Source organism: Lissotriton helveticus, chromosome 11 (genome assembly GCF_964261635.1).
Source record: "Lissotriton helveticus chromosome 11, aLisHel1.1, whole genome shotgun sequence".
Taxonomy (NCBI): Eukaryota; Metazoa; Chordata; class Amphibia; order Caudata; family Salamandridae; genus Lissotriton; species Lissotriton helveticus.
In genome coordinates this window covers 449423628-449442464 of record NC_136072.1, presented here as the reverse complement: position 1 = coordinate 449442464, position 18837 = coordinate 449423628, and the positions used below count along the sequence as shown (strand labels likewise).

The window sequence follows — 18837 nt, the reverse complement described above, 5'->3', positions numbered from 1 at the left end:
AACAATTTCCGTATGTGTACAGGTTCCCAATCTGTGTATTTTTGTTTTCCGGACACAGTTAGCCGTCTATGAAGGTACAATTGACGAAATTGCTCTTCCACTGCCTTGGAAACTATCAGGCACATGCATCAATATTGCATTTTGCGATTCCTTAATTGCGAAAAATAAGGAATCGCAATTAAGGAATTGCAAAATGCAATGCACCAAGAAATCGCTAAATAAATTGCGATTTCTTAATATTCCTTAATTGCGACTCACAAATTGCGAGTCGCAATTAAGGAATACCTCCCCATTCATTCCTATGTGCCTGGAGGCCCATAGGAATGAATGTGAAGACATTCTCAATTTGCGATTAGCAAATTGAGAATGCGATTTCAAGGGTGCAGGGGTGTACAAAGGACACCCTGTTGCACCCCTGAAATCAATCTGTGCACATATGTTGTGCACACACATGCCCTTAGGGCATGTGTGTGCACATGCCCTTAGGGCATGTGTGTGCACAACATGGAACTTTGAAAAATGCACAAAAGTGTATTATCTTTCAAAGTTTTCGCAAATTACCATGAGGTTCAACCTCATGGTAATATGCTCCCCCTAATTGCGAATTCGCAATTTTTTAAAGTGTCATGCATTGCATTTAAGGAATCGCAAAATGCGATTCCTTAAATGCAATCGCAATTTGAGAATTCGCAAATATTTGCGAATTATTAAACTGCGAGGGCCTTAACCCTTCATGCATTCCAAAAGAGGATTTTGCGATCGCAAACGGACGATTTTTGCGATTCGCACCGTTTGCGATCGCAAAATCCTTTGATGCATGTGCCTGAATATTTGCAATTTAGGTATGGTACATTACCCATAATGTCATTTATCAGTCGATGGCTACAGAAAAAAGGGGATAAAAGAAGATGTGTCCGGGTTGTGATGAGTGTTTTGAAACACCCATTCATGTTTTGTTTTTCTGTCCCTTATATAAACAAATACGGGCAAAATGGATTGTTCCCTTGTGTAAAATTCTGGGTTGTAGGGTGCACAGGGAGGTGTTCAGAATATTACAGAATTGACACTAGCCAGATGGTAGTCTGTTGTGTGGCCATGTTTCTTATGGCCTTTTGGATTAAGCGTGTAAAACATTTACAGTCTGCTATGGTTTTTACATGAGAATGGTTTTAATGTGGGAGGCACTGACCTGAGACACTTTATATTTTAAAGATGAAGGTACATTTTGTGATTTTGACATTTTATATATATATATTTTTAGCAGTGATTGTGTAATGGGTACAAGTGCCCTTTTTCCTTTAAACCAATATGCTATTTATCGTCATTTTTAAAAGTGTGTTTTTATGTATTTGTCTACTGGGTAATTGTTTGTTTATACTTTTATGATCATTATCAATCGAAATAAAATTCTCATGATGATGAAATGAGCACTGCCTAGACCATTAAAGCTAAAGAAAATAAGTATATATTAAGTCACATTAGATTTAAGTTCACAATTGACACACAAACCACAGTGGTTTGTTTCTGAAACCAACAACCATGCAGAGGGGGCTGCCATGGTATGCCACCCTCTCCAGCATTACAGTTTCGCTGAAAGTTCCCTCTTTGGTCTGGCGTTGCATACAACCTGGGTAGATGAATGTTAAGACAAGGAAAATTGGAAGATATTGAAAACCGTTTTGCTGCAGTCCTTGGCTGAACACAAAATGGTACTATGCATGAACACTACAATTTCTGTACTGTTGTGGCAGGTTCTTTCATCTGTACCCATTTCACAAGGACACCCTGGGTCTATGAAAGGATAATGCTTGAAGAACTAACAGTCGAGGACCAGAATCCCAACATTTTGAGAATGCATGGCAAACTGATAATATTTGAAGGAAGTTTAAAGTTGTAGAAGTACTGTTTGCAATCAGATACTTTGTTCTCTACCATTGTAAATATTTTATTTTACCTCTTTCAATTTGGTACAGTGAATAAACCGAGTCCTCCAAAAGCTAATGACCTTGCAGTAATTATGTACACTAGTGGATCCACAGGACTTCCAAAAGGAGTGATGATCTCTCATAGCAACATTGTTGCTGGCATCACTGGGATGGCTGAGAGAATTCCTAGCTTGACGTAAGTTTTCATTTCCCAAAACTAAATCCTATTACATGTGTAAATGTTAATAAAATCAGCAGTTAATGAATCTGGAATTACTATTTATTTCCCAAATTCTCTATCCTCTCACTACAGTTTCCGCCGTTTCCAAAGTTTGGAAATAGCATCTATTGAGCATTTATTTATTCAGGCTTTGTGTTTCTTAAAATATTTAAAAGCAATATTGTGATATAACAAAAGGTGCTGACATCACATTTTGTTTTGATATCCTGAGCCATCTGGAACCTATTAAAACACAATTTTTATTGTGACTGTTATACAGATTTGTCTATAGACAAATACCATCAAAATAAAAGGTATTAATGTTGCATGGTATGCGCATACCTGCGCATACCATGCATACCATGTTGTCTTCTTTCGTGTTATTACAGCTATCAAACCTCTTTAAAAGTGTTAGACATTCACTGGTGATTCCTCCTGCAAATTTAAGTCACATTCATTCCTAGGGTGAAAATGTAGGTTTACAATAACCATGTGAAACTGGACACTCAGGGCAAAGCACCACCATCTGTTGAAAACAGTATCATATCTATTGTTCGTGCTTAACTATGATTTTCCTCTTAATTCAGCATTGAGTTATTCATAGATTCATTTGCTTGAATTATTTGCATCTCTTGGGGATTCCCTTGCACTGTTAAGATAGCATTAACATAACCCAACAAGCATGTTTGTTTAGTAGTACATCCACTCATTTGAAACAACCCAAACTACAGCCAGTGAGGTGGATGTGCTGGTCTCACTACTCACCCTAACTGCCACCATAGCTCAAATTTCTACCACATAATGTGTGCGAGGGAGTCCCTGGGAAAAGCTCTGCTCTTTGCTTTTGTAACAACCAGCTTCCCTGGATTTTCGCCCTTTTTTTTGCCCACCAGTCTGCCAACTTCAGGCTCCACCCATCTGTGAGTTGTTGCTGGGACTTTTATATCTCTTCGGGCTCAGGGGAGGCCCTCTCAAATTTCACAGTGGAAGATGAGGAGAAGAGATCTCTCTTCTTGAGCTTCCCTTCCTGTTGTTAAGGGATGATTTATTCAGATGACTTGCACTTGAACTGGTTTATTGCCTTAGCCGAGCTCCTAAGCCTTCTTGCTGCTGCATCTGTAAAACATTCCCTTCGGAAACGCCCAAGGAAAAGAGGCTGTGCCTATTACCATCTGTCAGCGAATGATTCTGTGCAAAGTGCCACAACAAACACTTTTGCGAAGGTGGTACAAAAACAAAGCGTTTTTTTCTGTGGTGTTACTGCAGTTTGGTATAAAAAGTAACTTTAAGGGGAGCTTCCTGTTGTTTGAAGAATTTTCTATTGTTGACTTCGCCAAGTCGGTTGCACTAACAATGGCAGTCCCATGGTTGATGGCCTCATTACCAAAGATCTTGGTCTTGTTGTTTACTATCACATCGCTGTTGGCCTTTCCATCATTGAGTAAGAACACCAGGTCAGCGACCATTTTTGCAATGATTAACCTGACAACAATGACCCTGTTTATGGACCAGTTGACTAGCACACTGCTGCAGAGTGCCTTTCAAAAAACAAAAACCCATCAACCATGTTGATGACTAGGCCGCCATGACGGTATACAGTTGTTGATACCGTTGACTTTCTTGATGACCTCTTTTCCACACCCTTAGTGGCCCCAGCATCTTAATTGCAGTTTCAGCTGAAGGAGTTAGGCACTTACCGATCCACATCCTGGATTTAGAAGTAGATGTTAAATGACCAAGAAAAGGTTTTGGCCTGGCATTACAGCCTAGTGCAACTTAAGATACACTACCACTGGTGTATGAAGAGGATAAAAATGGAATATGGCCACATGGAGAGGATGTTGGAAATAATTCCTACAATCCACACAGGCAAATATGTTGTGCAAGCTCTTCTGCAAGTGGGCCACAGAAGAACATAGATATCACCACAGGGACCTGCCTGAAATGCAGGTTCTTGTTGTTTTCTTGAATATCTTGCAACTGATGATGAGAAAGCTGTGCAGATGTTAGTCCCATAGCCTTCTTACTTTTTGCAGGAGCTTGTCCAAGTAGCGCACATCAAATTCCTCCTCCACCGTCACACCAGTTACCTTCGCCTCAGTTGCCACATACTCCGGCGCTGCCTGTGACACCTCTGGTGCCACTTACTGTTCCTCCATCCCATTAATACATGGGTGAGGAAGGCCAGCAGCTTAATGATCAGGACACTGTTCCAGAAGGGGAGAAAAGCAAGGTTCAAGAACTTGATAACAAATTTTAAAATTATCACAAATGGAGAGATTCAATCACTCTATAAGAGGAAAATAAAACCCCTTCGCAACAGGGTTCTCCACCGGACAACATTGCCCAGTTCCATCTCCTATTGGAAAGGAGGCTTAGGAATTCAGTCTGCAGATGGCCGCATCAGCACAGCAGTGCTTCTTTTCTCATTTTAAGGAACAGCTAAGAAAGATAGTTTAGTCCTTCCCCCAGCTCCTAAGCCAGGCATTGCCCTCTGGCTCTCAGCTTTTTACTATTGCCCAAAAGATTAGCACCCCCTAGGTACGGTACGGTCGCATTCCACCGGAAGCATTTCAACAAGAATTGTCCTCCATGCAGGAGTCCTGCTCCTAGGTATATGCCAAACAAGTACGTGGAACAGCAGACACAGGTTCACCAAGTACTACTGCTTGGACTAAGACACAACAGAGCTTTCTTCATTGGGCACAAGCAGCGCTATGCAACCTGTTTTTATTGAAGGGGAGCCTGCTTCCCACTTACTATTTGCTGATGCTACTCGTGTTACTGCTTGCAGCTGTGATTCAAGCATGTGAATCTATAAAAGATCCCATGCTGGAGAAGAAATGATTTACTCGTAACTCAAAATCTCCAGTATTGCTTCATAGATTCACATGTGGCCCTCTTTACTGCCTGATCAGAGGCTCTCTCCCTATTCTTTGTATTGTTCATATTTGTGTTTTGAAATATGAGCTCTGATGGCAGTACAGAATTAAGTACACAGACCTTATTCGCTGCATTTTGGGTTGGTTCAAATTAGGTGGATGTGATATTAAACCTGCACCTATGACAATGTTAACACTTTATTGCTATTTCACAGTTACCTGGGGTGGCCAGCTTGATGAGTGAGAATAATTAAAGCATGTGAATCTATAAAAGATACCTACATTGGAGAACTTAATTTACAGGTAAGTAACCTTCTTCCTGTCATCTTCTCCCTTCCTTTTTTATTTTCAAACGTTATTAATTTTTGTTTCTTTACACTCATGATGTTGTTCTTTACATAGACCACGTTGTCTGTGACGGTTCTTTTAGGCATCTCTGATCATAAACAGGGTGGTACACAGAATAGTCACAAAGCTGATTATTAGTTGGGGTGGTTGTGAGACCTCACCAAGTAATAAATGTCACTGTTCTGTATTGGTCCAGTTAGGTCACTTTAATTTAAACCTCAGCTCTGTCCTGGGGAACTGTGGCACAGAGCAGTCGGGCTTATATAGTATAAAGCATTTATCAGTACCAAAACGGTCAATAAGTAGAAAACACAACAGAATTAAAGCCCACTCCAATTTTTAAAAATAGTATATATTTTTATCTTTAAATAAACACCCAAAAACTAAAATCTGATTAAAAGACCCTGAGTTACGATTTTTCAAGGATGTGCATAAATCACTGCTTTTTCGTTGACACGGGAACTTTACTGTTGTCTTGTGGTCTCCCGTTACAATGTCGGTAAAGAAGCCTTGCAATTAAGTATTGCTGAGATTTTTGTGTACATCTAAGCACACATTTTCAGTGTTGAGGGCCAACTCCTTGTTACAATGTTCAAAATAGTCCATTGGAACATAGTATTAGAGACAGCTGCTTAGGTGTCATGTGCAGAAACGTTCTCATTGAAGGCATTGTACTAGATCTTCTCTAAGAAGGCACCATGTCTGTTCATGTTGCAGGGACCACTTGAGGAGCAGAAGTATCAAAGTCTATAGAACAAGCTTACACTCTGCTTTGTACAGGACAGTCTTGAGCTTGCTGGCTCCAAGATACTGCAGTCCACTCTAGTTTCCCAGGCCTCTGAAGAGAGTATCTCCAGTGACAGACAGACATACAGACAATTCACTTTATTCGATTAATTACAATTATAAAAGTACACTGAAAATCTGTACAGAATTAAAGTAAACCACATTTAAAAACATTTTCGAAAAGTCATTGTACAATTTTTCATGACCATAAAATAGCCTAAATAGATAAAAACAATAAGAATCATACGATATAGGCCGAATAATTACACTATTGTAAGTCTGGCACCTCCTTTTTTTTTTTTTATATATGAACAGCAGCTACAAGAAAATTAGAAATGGCAAACATATCCATGGGACTACTCAACATTTGAAGATGGAACAAGGCAGGTCTAACTTGCAAAAATCCCTTGCCACTCAATATAGGGATTAAAAACGTCCTTTGAATTTCATTAAAAAGGTCACAGAACATCATAAAGTGCACAGTGTCTTGTACAGAATAATTGTCACATTGACAGGGAGCTGCATCCTCTGGTTTAGACCACACAGGAAACTTACCCAAGGTCAAGTGGATCAAATTAAAATGGAACCTAATCAATAACCAACAGTGGAAAGCCCGATTCACCAATTTTAGATAGGGTTCAATAAACAAGGTAGATTTAGTTAAAAAGTGAGCCCTAACTAAGGGCTTCTTCATCTCCTGAGCTAACCGTTCCATCAACAATAAGTTCATAAAATTAATCTTGACCCACTTCACATCTTCCTTACAGATTCTATCTGGTGTTTCAAATAATTCCAGGCGCCCCAATTTAAATAGCATGGTCTAAACATAGGCCACCCACTTAATTTTGCTAGCTTTCTCCAGTTTGACACAATCCCACAGGATTTGATGATTCAAAGTCAATTCTGGGTTAAGCCAAGTTTTAAGCCAGCACAATAACGGGGCGGTTCTTAAGACATCTGAAACATAGAGTATCTCCAGTGTATATTGTAACTTTCTAGCGGTGCTTCTACATTATGCATCCCATTAGGCAACCTCTTCGGTGATTTGTGAAACATTGCGTCATAGTGCGCCTCCAAAATCATTAATGCTGTTGGTTCCAGACATTTTGGAACCAGTTATGGAAATCGTTCTGGATCCATCTACTTGAGACAAGCAAAGGTTCCTAAAGAAAAAGAATGTGAACTAGTGCTGCTCTTCCTCAAGCCAGGTCCATTGCCTCAATCTGGTATAGTTGCTGCAGTGAAAAAGAGATTTCCAAACACAACCTAAGCTTTAATACAGGCACAAAAGCTAGGGCAGTATTACCATCAGTGCTTCCAGTACACTCAAAGAAGACTCTAGAGATGTAGGAATCAGCAGCACCCACCAGCGGTAGAGAAAACCCTGTCAAATACAAGATAATTGATTCCCTTCTTCACCCTTCTGTTTACTCACTCCAATAGAGGGGAGAAAATCGCAACACTTGGCAGTGTGGCAAATAATCATAAGACACTCCTGGGTGCTCGGTATTGTGAAGAATATTATGCTCTAATATTCAAGCCATTTCCACCTGTGGTAAAGTTACTGAAATCAAATTATAAGCACTTCAGACCGGAAGTATAATACCTATAAGCACTAGGAGCCTTAACAAGTGGACCTACTCTCCAAAAGAGCAAAGGAGTATTTCTTGATAAAGAAGGGAGGAGTAAAGTAAGAATTCAGACCCATTCAATGAATAAGAACCACAAACAAGTGGATGAAGAAAGAGGAATTAATTATGCTGGTGTTACAGTAGAGTTTCCCTCTGGTTAATAAAGTAGACTATATGTGCTCCTTAGATCCAAAGAATATGTATTTTGTATTTCCAGATCACGTGGTTCTGAAGCACAGAGAAAATCTGAGGTTGTATTTCATAACGCTGTAGTTTGGTCTAAGGTCTGCCTCAAGGATTTTCTCAAAGTGCATGGCAGTCATTGTCGCACATCTCAGATCGAAATGATCCTTATCTAGATACAAACATGCTTCTACAGTCCAGTTGACAACAAAGAGTGCTCAGGACTACAAAACGATGGTAGAAGTCTTAAATAATCTGGGTCTTCATTTTAACTTCCAGAGATTCAAGTCTATTCCAGTACAAAGAAGTCCAATATCTAGTAGTGGAAATGGCCTTGAGTCTGGGGAAAAAGGATTATTCATCAGATATCCTCAGGCTAAAGCCTATTACTGAGACAAATATCTCCTCTTCTCAGCCCAATGGCCTGTTGCATCTCAATAGTTGCTCATGCAAGGCTACACCTTCAACTCTGGAAAAAATTACTGCAGGGTCAGTTGAGTCAGAGTTAGTAGAGCTGGACACACACATTCTTTTGGCAGAAGCATTGCACTCCTTCCCTCAGTGGGTGAAGCATTGCAATCACATGATAACCACCATCTTTCTGCATCCTCATCAAAAACCAAACGCATGTCATAGATGTCTGCCTCCTGGGATGGGCTGCTCATCTTGTGGATTTGCAGATTAAGTGTACATGGTCCTTGGCAGGAGATATTGTATTTCATAAACATTTTGGAATTCAGCATTCCTTCTATCTCTGAAATCTCCTAGTCCAAGAGAATAACAGCATTTTATTCCAACAGACAATGCAACAACTATCTATTACTTCAGCAAATAGAGAAGCACCACATTTAGGGACCTTATCCCTGGATGTTCAAAAGATATGGCTCTGGTTGAGATTCAAAACTCTCAACATCATGGCAATGCACTTGCAAGGTGTTCAAACCGTACAAGCAGTAACGTTATAGAAGATCACATGGGTTATCGGTATCGACACCAAAGCATACTAATTGTGAATGTCTTAAAAGAAATTGCCATTTTTATCAATTCGCATATGTGTGCATTTATAAACACTTAATGAAATGTGTTGCCTGTACATACATTTGTCACTTGTTCACTTCTATGTGTTTTTTCACCTTGGGAAAGAGCATACATGTATGGCTTTGTTTGCTTATTGCATCTTGTATATGACATTTATATAATGTATTACTGGTCTACAAATGATTGCACTACATATGTAGTTACTATACTTTCATAATTTAATTCAAAGCACCTGTAAGGCTAGAGTGTATTTAGTGGGTTTACTACATTAATTGTATGCTTAGAATATACTTATATTCCTATCTACAAAGTTTGTATGAATGAATTCCAGCCGTACCATTGTTTTAGTATATACTGAATGCCAAGGTTCTACTGATGAGAGGGATGCTCCTGCCATATATAATACTCTGGGCATAAAGAGCTTCTTAGGGGTGATAAAAGCAGGGTTTAGGCCTGGCAAAGGGTGTTACTTTGTTGCAGGGATTCTGCGGAGGCACAGAACTATTCTTGGGATCACAGAACCTTAGTAGGCTGAGACTTGGCATTCTACCTCCTAAGTAGTAATGTGCACAAGACCGCCTAGCTATAGTGTCTCACTTGCCCTCCTACTCACTCACAGAGGAACAAGTGATTAGCCACCCCAGAACACTACACTTCTGACCCTCTCAGGAATCATGGTTACAAGACACACCATTTCGCTCTCACACTCGTACTAGTACACAATAAGATCTTATCCGAGACACACCAAAAGTTTAAAATGTTTATTTTAACTATTGTGCTCTAGTATGCAGTATACATGCCACAACAAGTAAGAAAATGCCCAAGACAAATACAGTTAGCATAGTAAGTAGTACATAAATCATAAACTGTGCTGTCATTATAAATGACAGGGCAGTCCAACCCCCCTCCCCTTGTACAGAAGCAAAGTGATTATATATCAGAAGATCTCTGGGTGTTTGCAGCAGACCCCGTACCTTAGCGTACACAGATAGCGTTCTACATCTCGGGTGCTGTCACGATCTCTTCCCTTGAAAGATCCGTTTCCAAGTGTGTTGTTACATATATGTGCATACCTATATGACAAAAGTATATGTTCCCAAACAGCTGCGTTGAGGTGCTTTGTCTAGGTGCTAGGGCCTGAACAGAACAAACTAACAAGGAGCATTGTTGTTTGGCCTTGTCTACGGTATTCAGACTAAATGCCAGAAAAGAACAGTCCGCAAAAACAGCAGAAAGTTCTGTGTGAAAGTACAGCGTGGCACAAAGCAAAATAAGTTTGTATGGTAACGTGCGGAAGGCAGAGGGCAGTCTGCAATGTGCTGATGCGAACATAGGGAAAGCGACAATGGGCCTGCACGGTACATATGGCAACTTTGACAGGTCAAATTTGCAGTTTTAAAACTGCACAGATAGCTGCAGCGGTAGGCCTGCAGTCATTTAGTACTTTTCTCTGTAGTGGGTGGCACAATCAGTGATGCAGTCCACTAGTAACATTTATCTTACTGGTCTTGTGTACACCTTGTCCTATATGCTAGAGACTTAACTTAAATATGCCAAATAGTATAGACAATTTCAGCATTTCTTGCGGGTCATCGCACATCCATTGGATCTGGTTAGCAGGGTCTCCGTGCGCAGAGTGAAAAAATAAGAAGCCTAAAAAAAACTTGCACATCCATCGGATCTGGTTAGCAGGGTCTCCGTGCGCAGAGTGAAAAAATAAGCAGCCTAAAAAATACTTCGAAAGAGGACGGGGGAAGGTGCTCAAGCAAAATTTTCATACAGATACCGTTCGACAAATATGGCTGAAACTTGGCAGGCTCTTACTACATTCAGATTTCTATTGGTATTTTCGATTTTGTACCCATCCATAATGGGGGGAGGGGGTTGGATCACAGTTAAAAGGGTGGGAGAGGAGGGATAGACCAAAAAAGTGTTCATTTGCTATTACTTTTGGCACTGTGTGATGAATCTGCACGAAATTTGGCAGAAGCTACGAAGAATTAATTTTCTATTGATATGTCACTTTTTGTGCCAATCCATAAGTTTGGGGGTGTCAATAAAATGTTCATTTGCCTTTAATGTTGGTACATGGCAGGCAGTGCGGATTGGGGGTTGGGCACATGACAGGGCCCTGTAGCTATCTGCTGCAGTGCACTGTCGAAGGCCGTGACCAGTGGGGATTGAGCAGCTATGATGGGTTGACTTTAGGGCCTGGCCGCAGATTTCCACTGTGCACAGCCAAACAGCTTGTGCAGCAGCAGTTAAAATTTACGTAAATCATAAAAAACAAAAAGAAACTCATTAAAAAAAGCACAGTTTAAAAGTGAGTTAGGATTCTGGCCTAAACTTGTTAACCACAGAAATTCTCCATGCTTAATAACATACACAGCACTTGGTATAACTCACGCCACTCGCCAAGCGTGAAAAACCTATTTGGCAGAGGCACAGAAATAAGCTAAAGAGCGATTAAGAAAAAAACATGGTACCATTGCAGGTGATGTGACTTATGGCATGTGTTGTGTGCGTTGCTTATCATAACTGTTGAATCTAGTTCTTACCAAATCCTAAAAGTCAATACGTCTTACATCTTGTGACGACACATACAAATTCCACTTTCTTTTTTTTTGTGTATTTTTTTATTGATGTTTTTGTCAGCAGTCATATAGGAGGAATAACCCAGTAAATAGCTTGATCCATCTCATCAAATCACGTCAGTACCCCATTACATATTCCTTATTACAGCTTTGCCCCTTTTATACACTGTAAATCATACATTCATAAATTCATATCCATTTAAATACAGGAGACCACAATTTCTGACCCATAATCTTTCTTCTTATGCCTTTTGACCTGTACATCAGTCTCCAAGTGACATGTAGAAAGTAGTCAATTTTTACAAACTGGTGGATCTGTATCAAGCCATTGAGTCGTGATACATAACCGGTAGATTGGCATGCATATAAAAATAAACCCTTCCTCAGCTTCGGTCCTAGCCCTGCCTACGTTTTCTTGCAGGCCAAAAATAACCAATTCCGCAGACAGTTGGTTGTACCCAAATACCAAGACTAACATTAAAAAAATACTCGACATCCTTAATAAATTGACTCAATTTGAGACACTGAAAAAACATATGTACAGCATCCGCAGCGACTTCCCCACATCAATTACATTTATTCCCTCTATCAGAATTCCACTTTGCTAATTTTGCGGGGGTGTAATATAAATCGAATATGGACATAAAGTGCCGACTCTTCAGCGAACCATTAAATAAAACTTTTATAGAAACTTCAATTATTCTGTCCATATCAATTTTGTCCACCGCTAGTCTACGTTGCCACTTGTCCTCCCAGACTGATATATCATCCCCTAGATATTTTATCATTAATTGAAAGATAGGACCGATTCTAAATCTTAACCGAATAGCTTCTAGAACTTTAACTCTGTGTAATGAGACTTGATTATGAGTTTTTTTCTGTTCTACAAAGCTACGCAACTGAAGATATTTAAAAAATTCAGTTCGCGATAAATTATATCTCTGTTGTAAGAATAAAAACGAAGCTACCTGATTCCCTTGAATTAAATCTCCCAGATGACGTATTCCTCCCCGATACCATCACGTGGTCTCTAAAAATATCTGATAATAAGGGGCAGTTATTTAGAGGAGTATAATAACTCAGATTTGATTGTAGGCTGATTCTCTTTTTTACTTTACTCCAAATATCAAAAGCAGTCAGGATAATTTTTCATTTTGTCTTTTTATAGTAGCTAGGTTCTATTATGCGCACCAGGCATTGTCGGGCCTCCTCACCCAATACCATTTCGTATATGGAGGGACTAACTGACTCATCCATTCCAAAGTCCGGCAAAAGTAAGACGCCCATGTGGTGCAGGAGAGCTGTCCAATAATATAAACGAAAATTAGGTATCCCCCACCCTCCTCTATTTCTGGATAATATACACCATTTCATAGCTCTCCTAGACCTATGGTAACTCCACAGAAACCTGGCACATATTCTGTCAATTTGGGTAGAAAAAACTGAAGGAACAAGTAAAGGAATCGTACGAAATAAATACAAGAATTTTGAAAATATAAGCATTTTTAAAACATTACTGCACCCATATAAAGAATGATGGAGATTGTTCAGCCGTTCTAAAGTCTTGTTTACTGAAACTAAAATTGGATCATAATTTAGCCGAACAATATCATCAATTATGATTGAAATTTTCATGCCCAGATATATAGCGTTTGACTCAAAGTTCATATCATTTGGGCGCCCTGCTTCTGAGTGGAGTAACTGTGTCTTCGCAACATTTAGTTTATAACCCAAATGTCCCCCAAATTTGTCTACGGCTTCCACTATCTTGGGTAGAGCATTCTTAATATCTGCCGTTACTATAGCGATGTCATCCGCATATGCGAACACCTTATATGCTGTATTATGAATCCTGACTGGTTCAATTTCGGCGTCATTTTCTAATCTATTTAAAAAAGGGTCAATATACAGAGCGAATAACAAGGGGGAGCAGGGACAGCCTTGTCTCGTCCCCCTCGTTATTGCTATGTTTCCTGAAAGTTTCCCCGAAATACAAATAGCTGATTTTGGCTGAATATACAGAGCCTGAATCGCTGTTATAAATTCCACCGGGAAACCCTTCCAGGCTAGAACAGACAATAAAAACCTCCAGGAGACCCTGTCAAATGCTTTTTCAGCATCTAACAGGGCTACGGCGACAGGGGAGTTGGTGGCTTGAGGCCAGTCTAGCATGGAAATAATCATTTTAATATGATCAGTTGTATCTCGGTTCATGATAAACCCATGCTGTCTTTTAAATACTAAACTGGGCATAAGATTATTTAACCTGTTTGCTATTATCTTCGAATAAATCTTGCTGTCTGCATTAAGCAAAGAAATCGGCCTATAAGACCCCATATCCGTATCTAACTTATCCTTTTTCTTAAAGATTACAATAGTTGCTTCCGACCAAGAGTCTGGGGGATTACCCAGGAAAGATTGTTGACAGACTTCTAAAATCTCTTTTTTATGTATATGTCTAAAGGTACGATAGAATTCTAGAGGGATACTGTCGGGACCCATAGCCTTGCCTAGGGCTAAGTCTAATATAGCAGCTTCACATTCTTCCCAAGTTATAGGTACAGACAACAGTGTTTTTTGGACGTCCGTCAGTTCTGTGGTCTCTAAGTCTCTCAAATAATCCCCTTCTCTTAAACCCACTACCTCGTCTATCGGAGCGTTATACAAAAATTTATAAAACTCTTGGAAAGCTTTTAAAACGCTCTTTAGTTACTTGAAGTACACCATTCATATCAGAAATCTTAGATATATCACTAAACACCGCTTTTTGTCTTAGCCTTTTTGCCAGAATTCTACCAGTTTTTTCACCGAATTCATATGCTTCCTTTTTATATTGGGCGTATGTAGATACAATTTGATCAGCTATATTAGAGTACACTCCTGCTCTTTTTATAGTAAGTTCACTTTGAGCCAGTGATACATCCAGCCCTTGCCTAATCACATCAGCAAGTTTATGCTCAGCTAAAATACCATCGCACACGCCTTCTTATGTTTATCTCTTATTTTTTTACGTTGTGCATTTGAGTAGCTATGAGTTTCTCCCCTGACCGTGGCCTTCAAAGTATCCCAAACTATTTTAGTCGAAGCAGATCCCTTATTGATTCTGAAAAACTCCTGAATCACCTTAACCATAAATTGACATTATTCGTCATCCAACAACAAATTTCTTTCGAAAGACCAGGCTCGATTCCCCTCTCCCATCTGTGAGCCTAGCTTAAGATCAAGAATTAAAGGATTATGGTCAGAAATAAGTTTGGGTAAAATCTCTAAATTAGTGTAGGAGAGTAGGGTCTGCAATCCTATGATCACCCAGATTTTTTGCTTTTTGCTGCACTGGTTTACGACTTTCCCTGGCTGTGGGCCTGCTAATCAGACCCACAGCCTAGCTGTTCTCTCTATCCAAATTGTACCCAGGTACTGAATTGGCACTGGGCCCTCTCCAAGTCCCTGTACCCAGGGCTGAGGTGCACCCAGAAGTCTCCCAGGGGCTGAAGCACGTATTGTGCCACCCCTGGATTGACTACCTAAATCTGACACAACTGGCTGCACGACAGCTGGGGCAAGGTGGTGTACTCACCCTTTGCTTTAGATATAGTATACCTATATCTAACCCTAAAATGGACACACAGATCTCCTATCAGTCACTCCTATGGCAGGCCTTAACAATCCTGAAGGCAGAGTGCTTGGAATCGTGTGAGATGGTGCTCTGGCATGAGCTGAGCCTGTCTGCGGCTTTCGGGATCTATCCCTTAGCCGTTTCCATGATATCGCATACCATATACTCTTAAGTGCATTATAATCCTCGCGGTTATGTGCCAACTCTGGTATCGCTTTATCAAAACATGTCGAGTAAGGTGTCATACGAATTGGAATACTAACCCCTCGCCAATTCTGGCGACGGGGTTAGCATTCCACCCTTCTAGAGGGACACGGCATGCCTGTAACCTATAACCCGGTTAAACGTCAGACAGAGCCTTAGCATCCACAAAATGGATGCTGCCACCGAGACACAAGTCTGCCCTCCTGCTGCTGGGAGTCCTCCCAGAGCAGGAGATAAGGACAAAGGGTTTCCTGCCAGGGGCGGTGCCAGCACCGTCCCAGACAGGGTTTTGTGTATTGTAGGTAGGCAGGGCTTTAGAGGAAGGTGACTGCAAGTAGCACCCCGGTGCTCACTATGCATAGGCCGGCTTGAACCAGTTCCAGGGTCATTCCAGACCCTGTGCTGGGGAAAAGCCCGCCAAGGAAGTGGGTGTAACCACCCCCCTCCTAGTCCCACCCATAGGGCAGGACTTAGTCGCGTGCCAGCCCCTTTTTACAGGATAAAGGTAGAGACTGGCCCCCTTCCAAATCAGATCATCTTTGAATCCTGAAACTACTTTCTGCGAAAGGAACTCAAGACTTCTTCCTAAGATTTCTCCCTTGTGACTAAGGAGTAGTCACCCTGCACCCGCAGGCACCATCTACAGAACACTGCGGTCTGCTGCACGTCCTTCCTCCGGAATCCGACTGCCCAGCTCGACGAGACCCGGCTTCCCTGGCACCTCTGACCTCTACCCACCTCTACAGCACAGCTGAGAACCGTGGGTGCGACGAGACCTCGAGGGACCGGCCATCGCCCAGACTGCACGACTTCTGCACAGCAAGCCCACCGAGTATTCCACTGGTGAGTGCTTTGGGGTCCGAGAAGCCCCGACTCTGAGCAGCTCCAGCTCCGAAGTGCAGCCCCCCAGCATCTCCACGATCTGCGTGGGGCCCTTCTGCTTTCCGCTGCTCACCGCGTTGTTTGGCTACTAGCCCGTTGGCTTGTGGCCTTCCTGACGACGCCCGACGACATTTCTGCTGCTGGTCTGGTTGCTCCAGACTGGCCCTTGCTCCCTTCCCGAAGAGGAGCACCCTGGACCCTCCTGGTCCACTCAAGACGCCATTTTGAGTCCACCGCGTGGGCTTGAATTAGCCAAGGCTTGTTGCCCAATCCTGGGTAACTTCGACGCCAACGACTTCATCCTTCGTGGGACAGCTCGCACCTCCATCCTGGTCGCCGACAACGCCTCCTGGTCCGAGAGACTGCAGAGCCCAGCAGCGCCCACTCACCTGACTGCGGTGACTTCGCCCGGTGCCATCCTGGTGCCCACTTAATCACTGGCTAGTGATTCAAGAACTTGGTCCCCTCTGCTTTCAGGTTTCTTCTTCCTTGATCCAGGCTTGGATCCATCGAACTTTCCTTCACTGGTCGCCTGCCAGCAACTTCTTCCTTCCAGGCTCCCGGTCCGGCAACGAGATCCCCGACGTCTTTTCAGGCCTATGCAGCTGCAGCCCCTGGGCTAGGTAACTTCGGCACTCCGGTGTCCCAGCATAGCCTCACTATCCAAGGGTCAGGATCCACTGTCGTTTTCTTCCTACCAGGTCGGGTTCGCCCGTGAACACTAACTTTGTCTTTACTAGCCTCCATAGACTTTGTCCCGCATCCCGCGTGAGAGTGCACACTCTGCACCCGAGTCCCCTGGGCCTCCTAGTAGTAATCTAACGATTCCCTAGTCCAGTCCTAGCGATTCCAAAGCCTATTAGAACTGTTACTTACCTGCTAGTAATTCGCATTCCACTTTTAGCGTATATGGTTTTTCGTGCCCCTCGGGCATTTGTGTAACGTGCTAACTTAAAAGTATTTTCGTAAGAGTTTTGTTGTGTGCCTAGCACCCTGTCCTCATAAAGAGTACAGGGTTGTTGTGATTCTAATAAATACATTGTTTATTTTCATAACACTTGTGTGGTGTCCTTTCACTGGGTGTTCAAGGGGTAATGTGATGGTAAAACAGCTGGCTTAACACGCCCTCTAGAGTCTTAGCCTTAGACTGCTCGTATCCATGCTACTAGGATAGCTGGTCTATAAGGTTGACTTACAACCAATCATCAATAAGGGTTGTTTGGACTGATATATAGTGATCACTAGAATAGTGAGCACTGCACATCAGGCCAACTTCTCACATTGGTGAGCAGCGGTTGGGATTTGAGCTTGCTGTTGTTTTACCACACATGCCCTAAGAATATCTTGTGAAAGATCACATAAGTACTAAAGGTACATATAACTTAGCTTAGAATACTCTGAGTTCTACTGAACCAGCTGTTGTAGCTCCTAGGGCCTAGCACACCCTAAACTACAACTCTAGCAAGGGATCAGTAGGCAAACATATAGTGTAGGTAAGTGCACCACTTACACCTCACTAGAAAAGCATGTCGACTCAGGGGGACTCTGCTGAGACTCCCCTGGTCAGTGTTGACCCTCCACAGGTCACTTCAAGATATGCAGCTCTCAATTTTCAGGAGATGAGGCAACTCTGTGTCTCCAGGAAACTGAAACAGGGGTCTAACCCCACCCTACCCTTTCTGATAGGTCTCTTAGAGACATATGATGCCAGAAAGCTCTCTCAGTTACATGAGAGCATGCCAGCCTTAGAGGGAACCTCTGGGGATCCAGACCTCCCCAACACTGATTCAGCAGTTGAGGAGGAGGATGAGGAGGTACTCTCTGGGGATGAGGTAGACAAGGGTCTTGAGGTAGTCAGAAGGCTAACTAGGACCAACTTAGACTTACTTGGGCTAGGATCTGGGGGCCCCCCAGTACTAACCCGAAGTGGGCCTAACCTTGGAGTTAGGAGAGATAGATCTCTTTCTAGGGACTCCAATAGATCTCTGCACTCTAATGCCTCTTCTCAGGGGAGAAGGAATCCTCCACAGAGGAGATTTACTTCCCCTCAGAGAAAGGAGCATGAAGCTAGGATGAGACAAGCTGAACTGAGGATTGAAAGGGAAGAAATTGCCCTGGCCAAAGAGAAGCTTGCCCTGGCAAGAGAGCAGCAGATGAGTGGGCTAGCTCCCACTGGTGGCAGCAATCTCCCAAGAGATAGAGAGAAGGGTTTAGATACTAAACACCTGACTAAAATAGTGCCCCCCTTTAAGCAAGGGGATGACATCCAGAAATGGATGGCTGCTCTGGAGAGGGCCTGCACTGTGCAGAACATTCCCCAGAGTCAGTGGGCAGCTATACTGTGGCTCTCCTTTGATGGTAAAGGTAGAGATAAGCTCCTCACTACAAGAGTGGAGGATGCTAACAATTACCAGGTCCTGAAGAATACACTGGTTGATGGGTTTGGTTTAACCACTGAGCAGTACAGGTTGCTGTTCAGAGACACCCAGAAAACTCAGTCTCAGGACTGGTCTGATTTTGTGGATTGT

General features: G+C 42.1%; 1 protein-coding gene across 2 annotated transcripts in view; it reads left to right on the top strand.

Annotated features, from left to right (window-relative positions):
- The window catches only part of ACSL3 (acyl-CoA synthetase long chain family member 3), a 725290-nt gene that overhangs the window by 467548 nt on the left and 238905 nt on the right, over positions 1-18837 (top strand). For both annotated transcript variants that reach the window (XM_078665968.1, XM_078665969.1), the window contains exon 6: positions 1974-2121. In XM_078665968.1, the coding sequence (XP_078522094.1) occupies positions 1974-2121 (148 nt within the window). The remainder of the gene's footprint in view (positions 1-1973; positions 2122-18837) is intronic.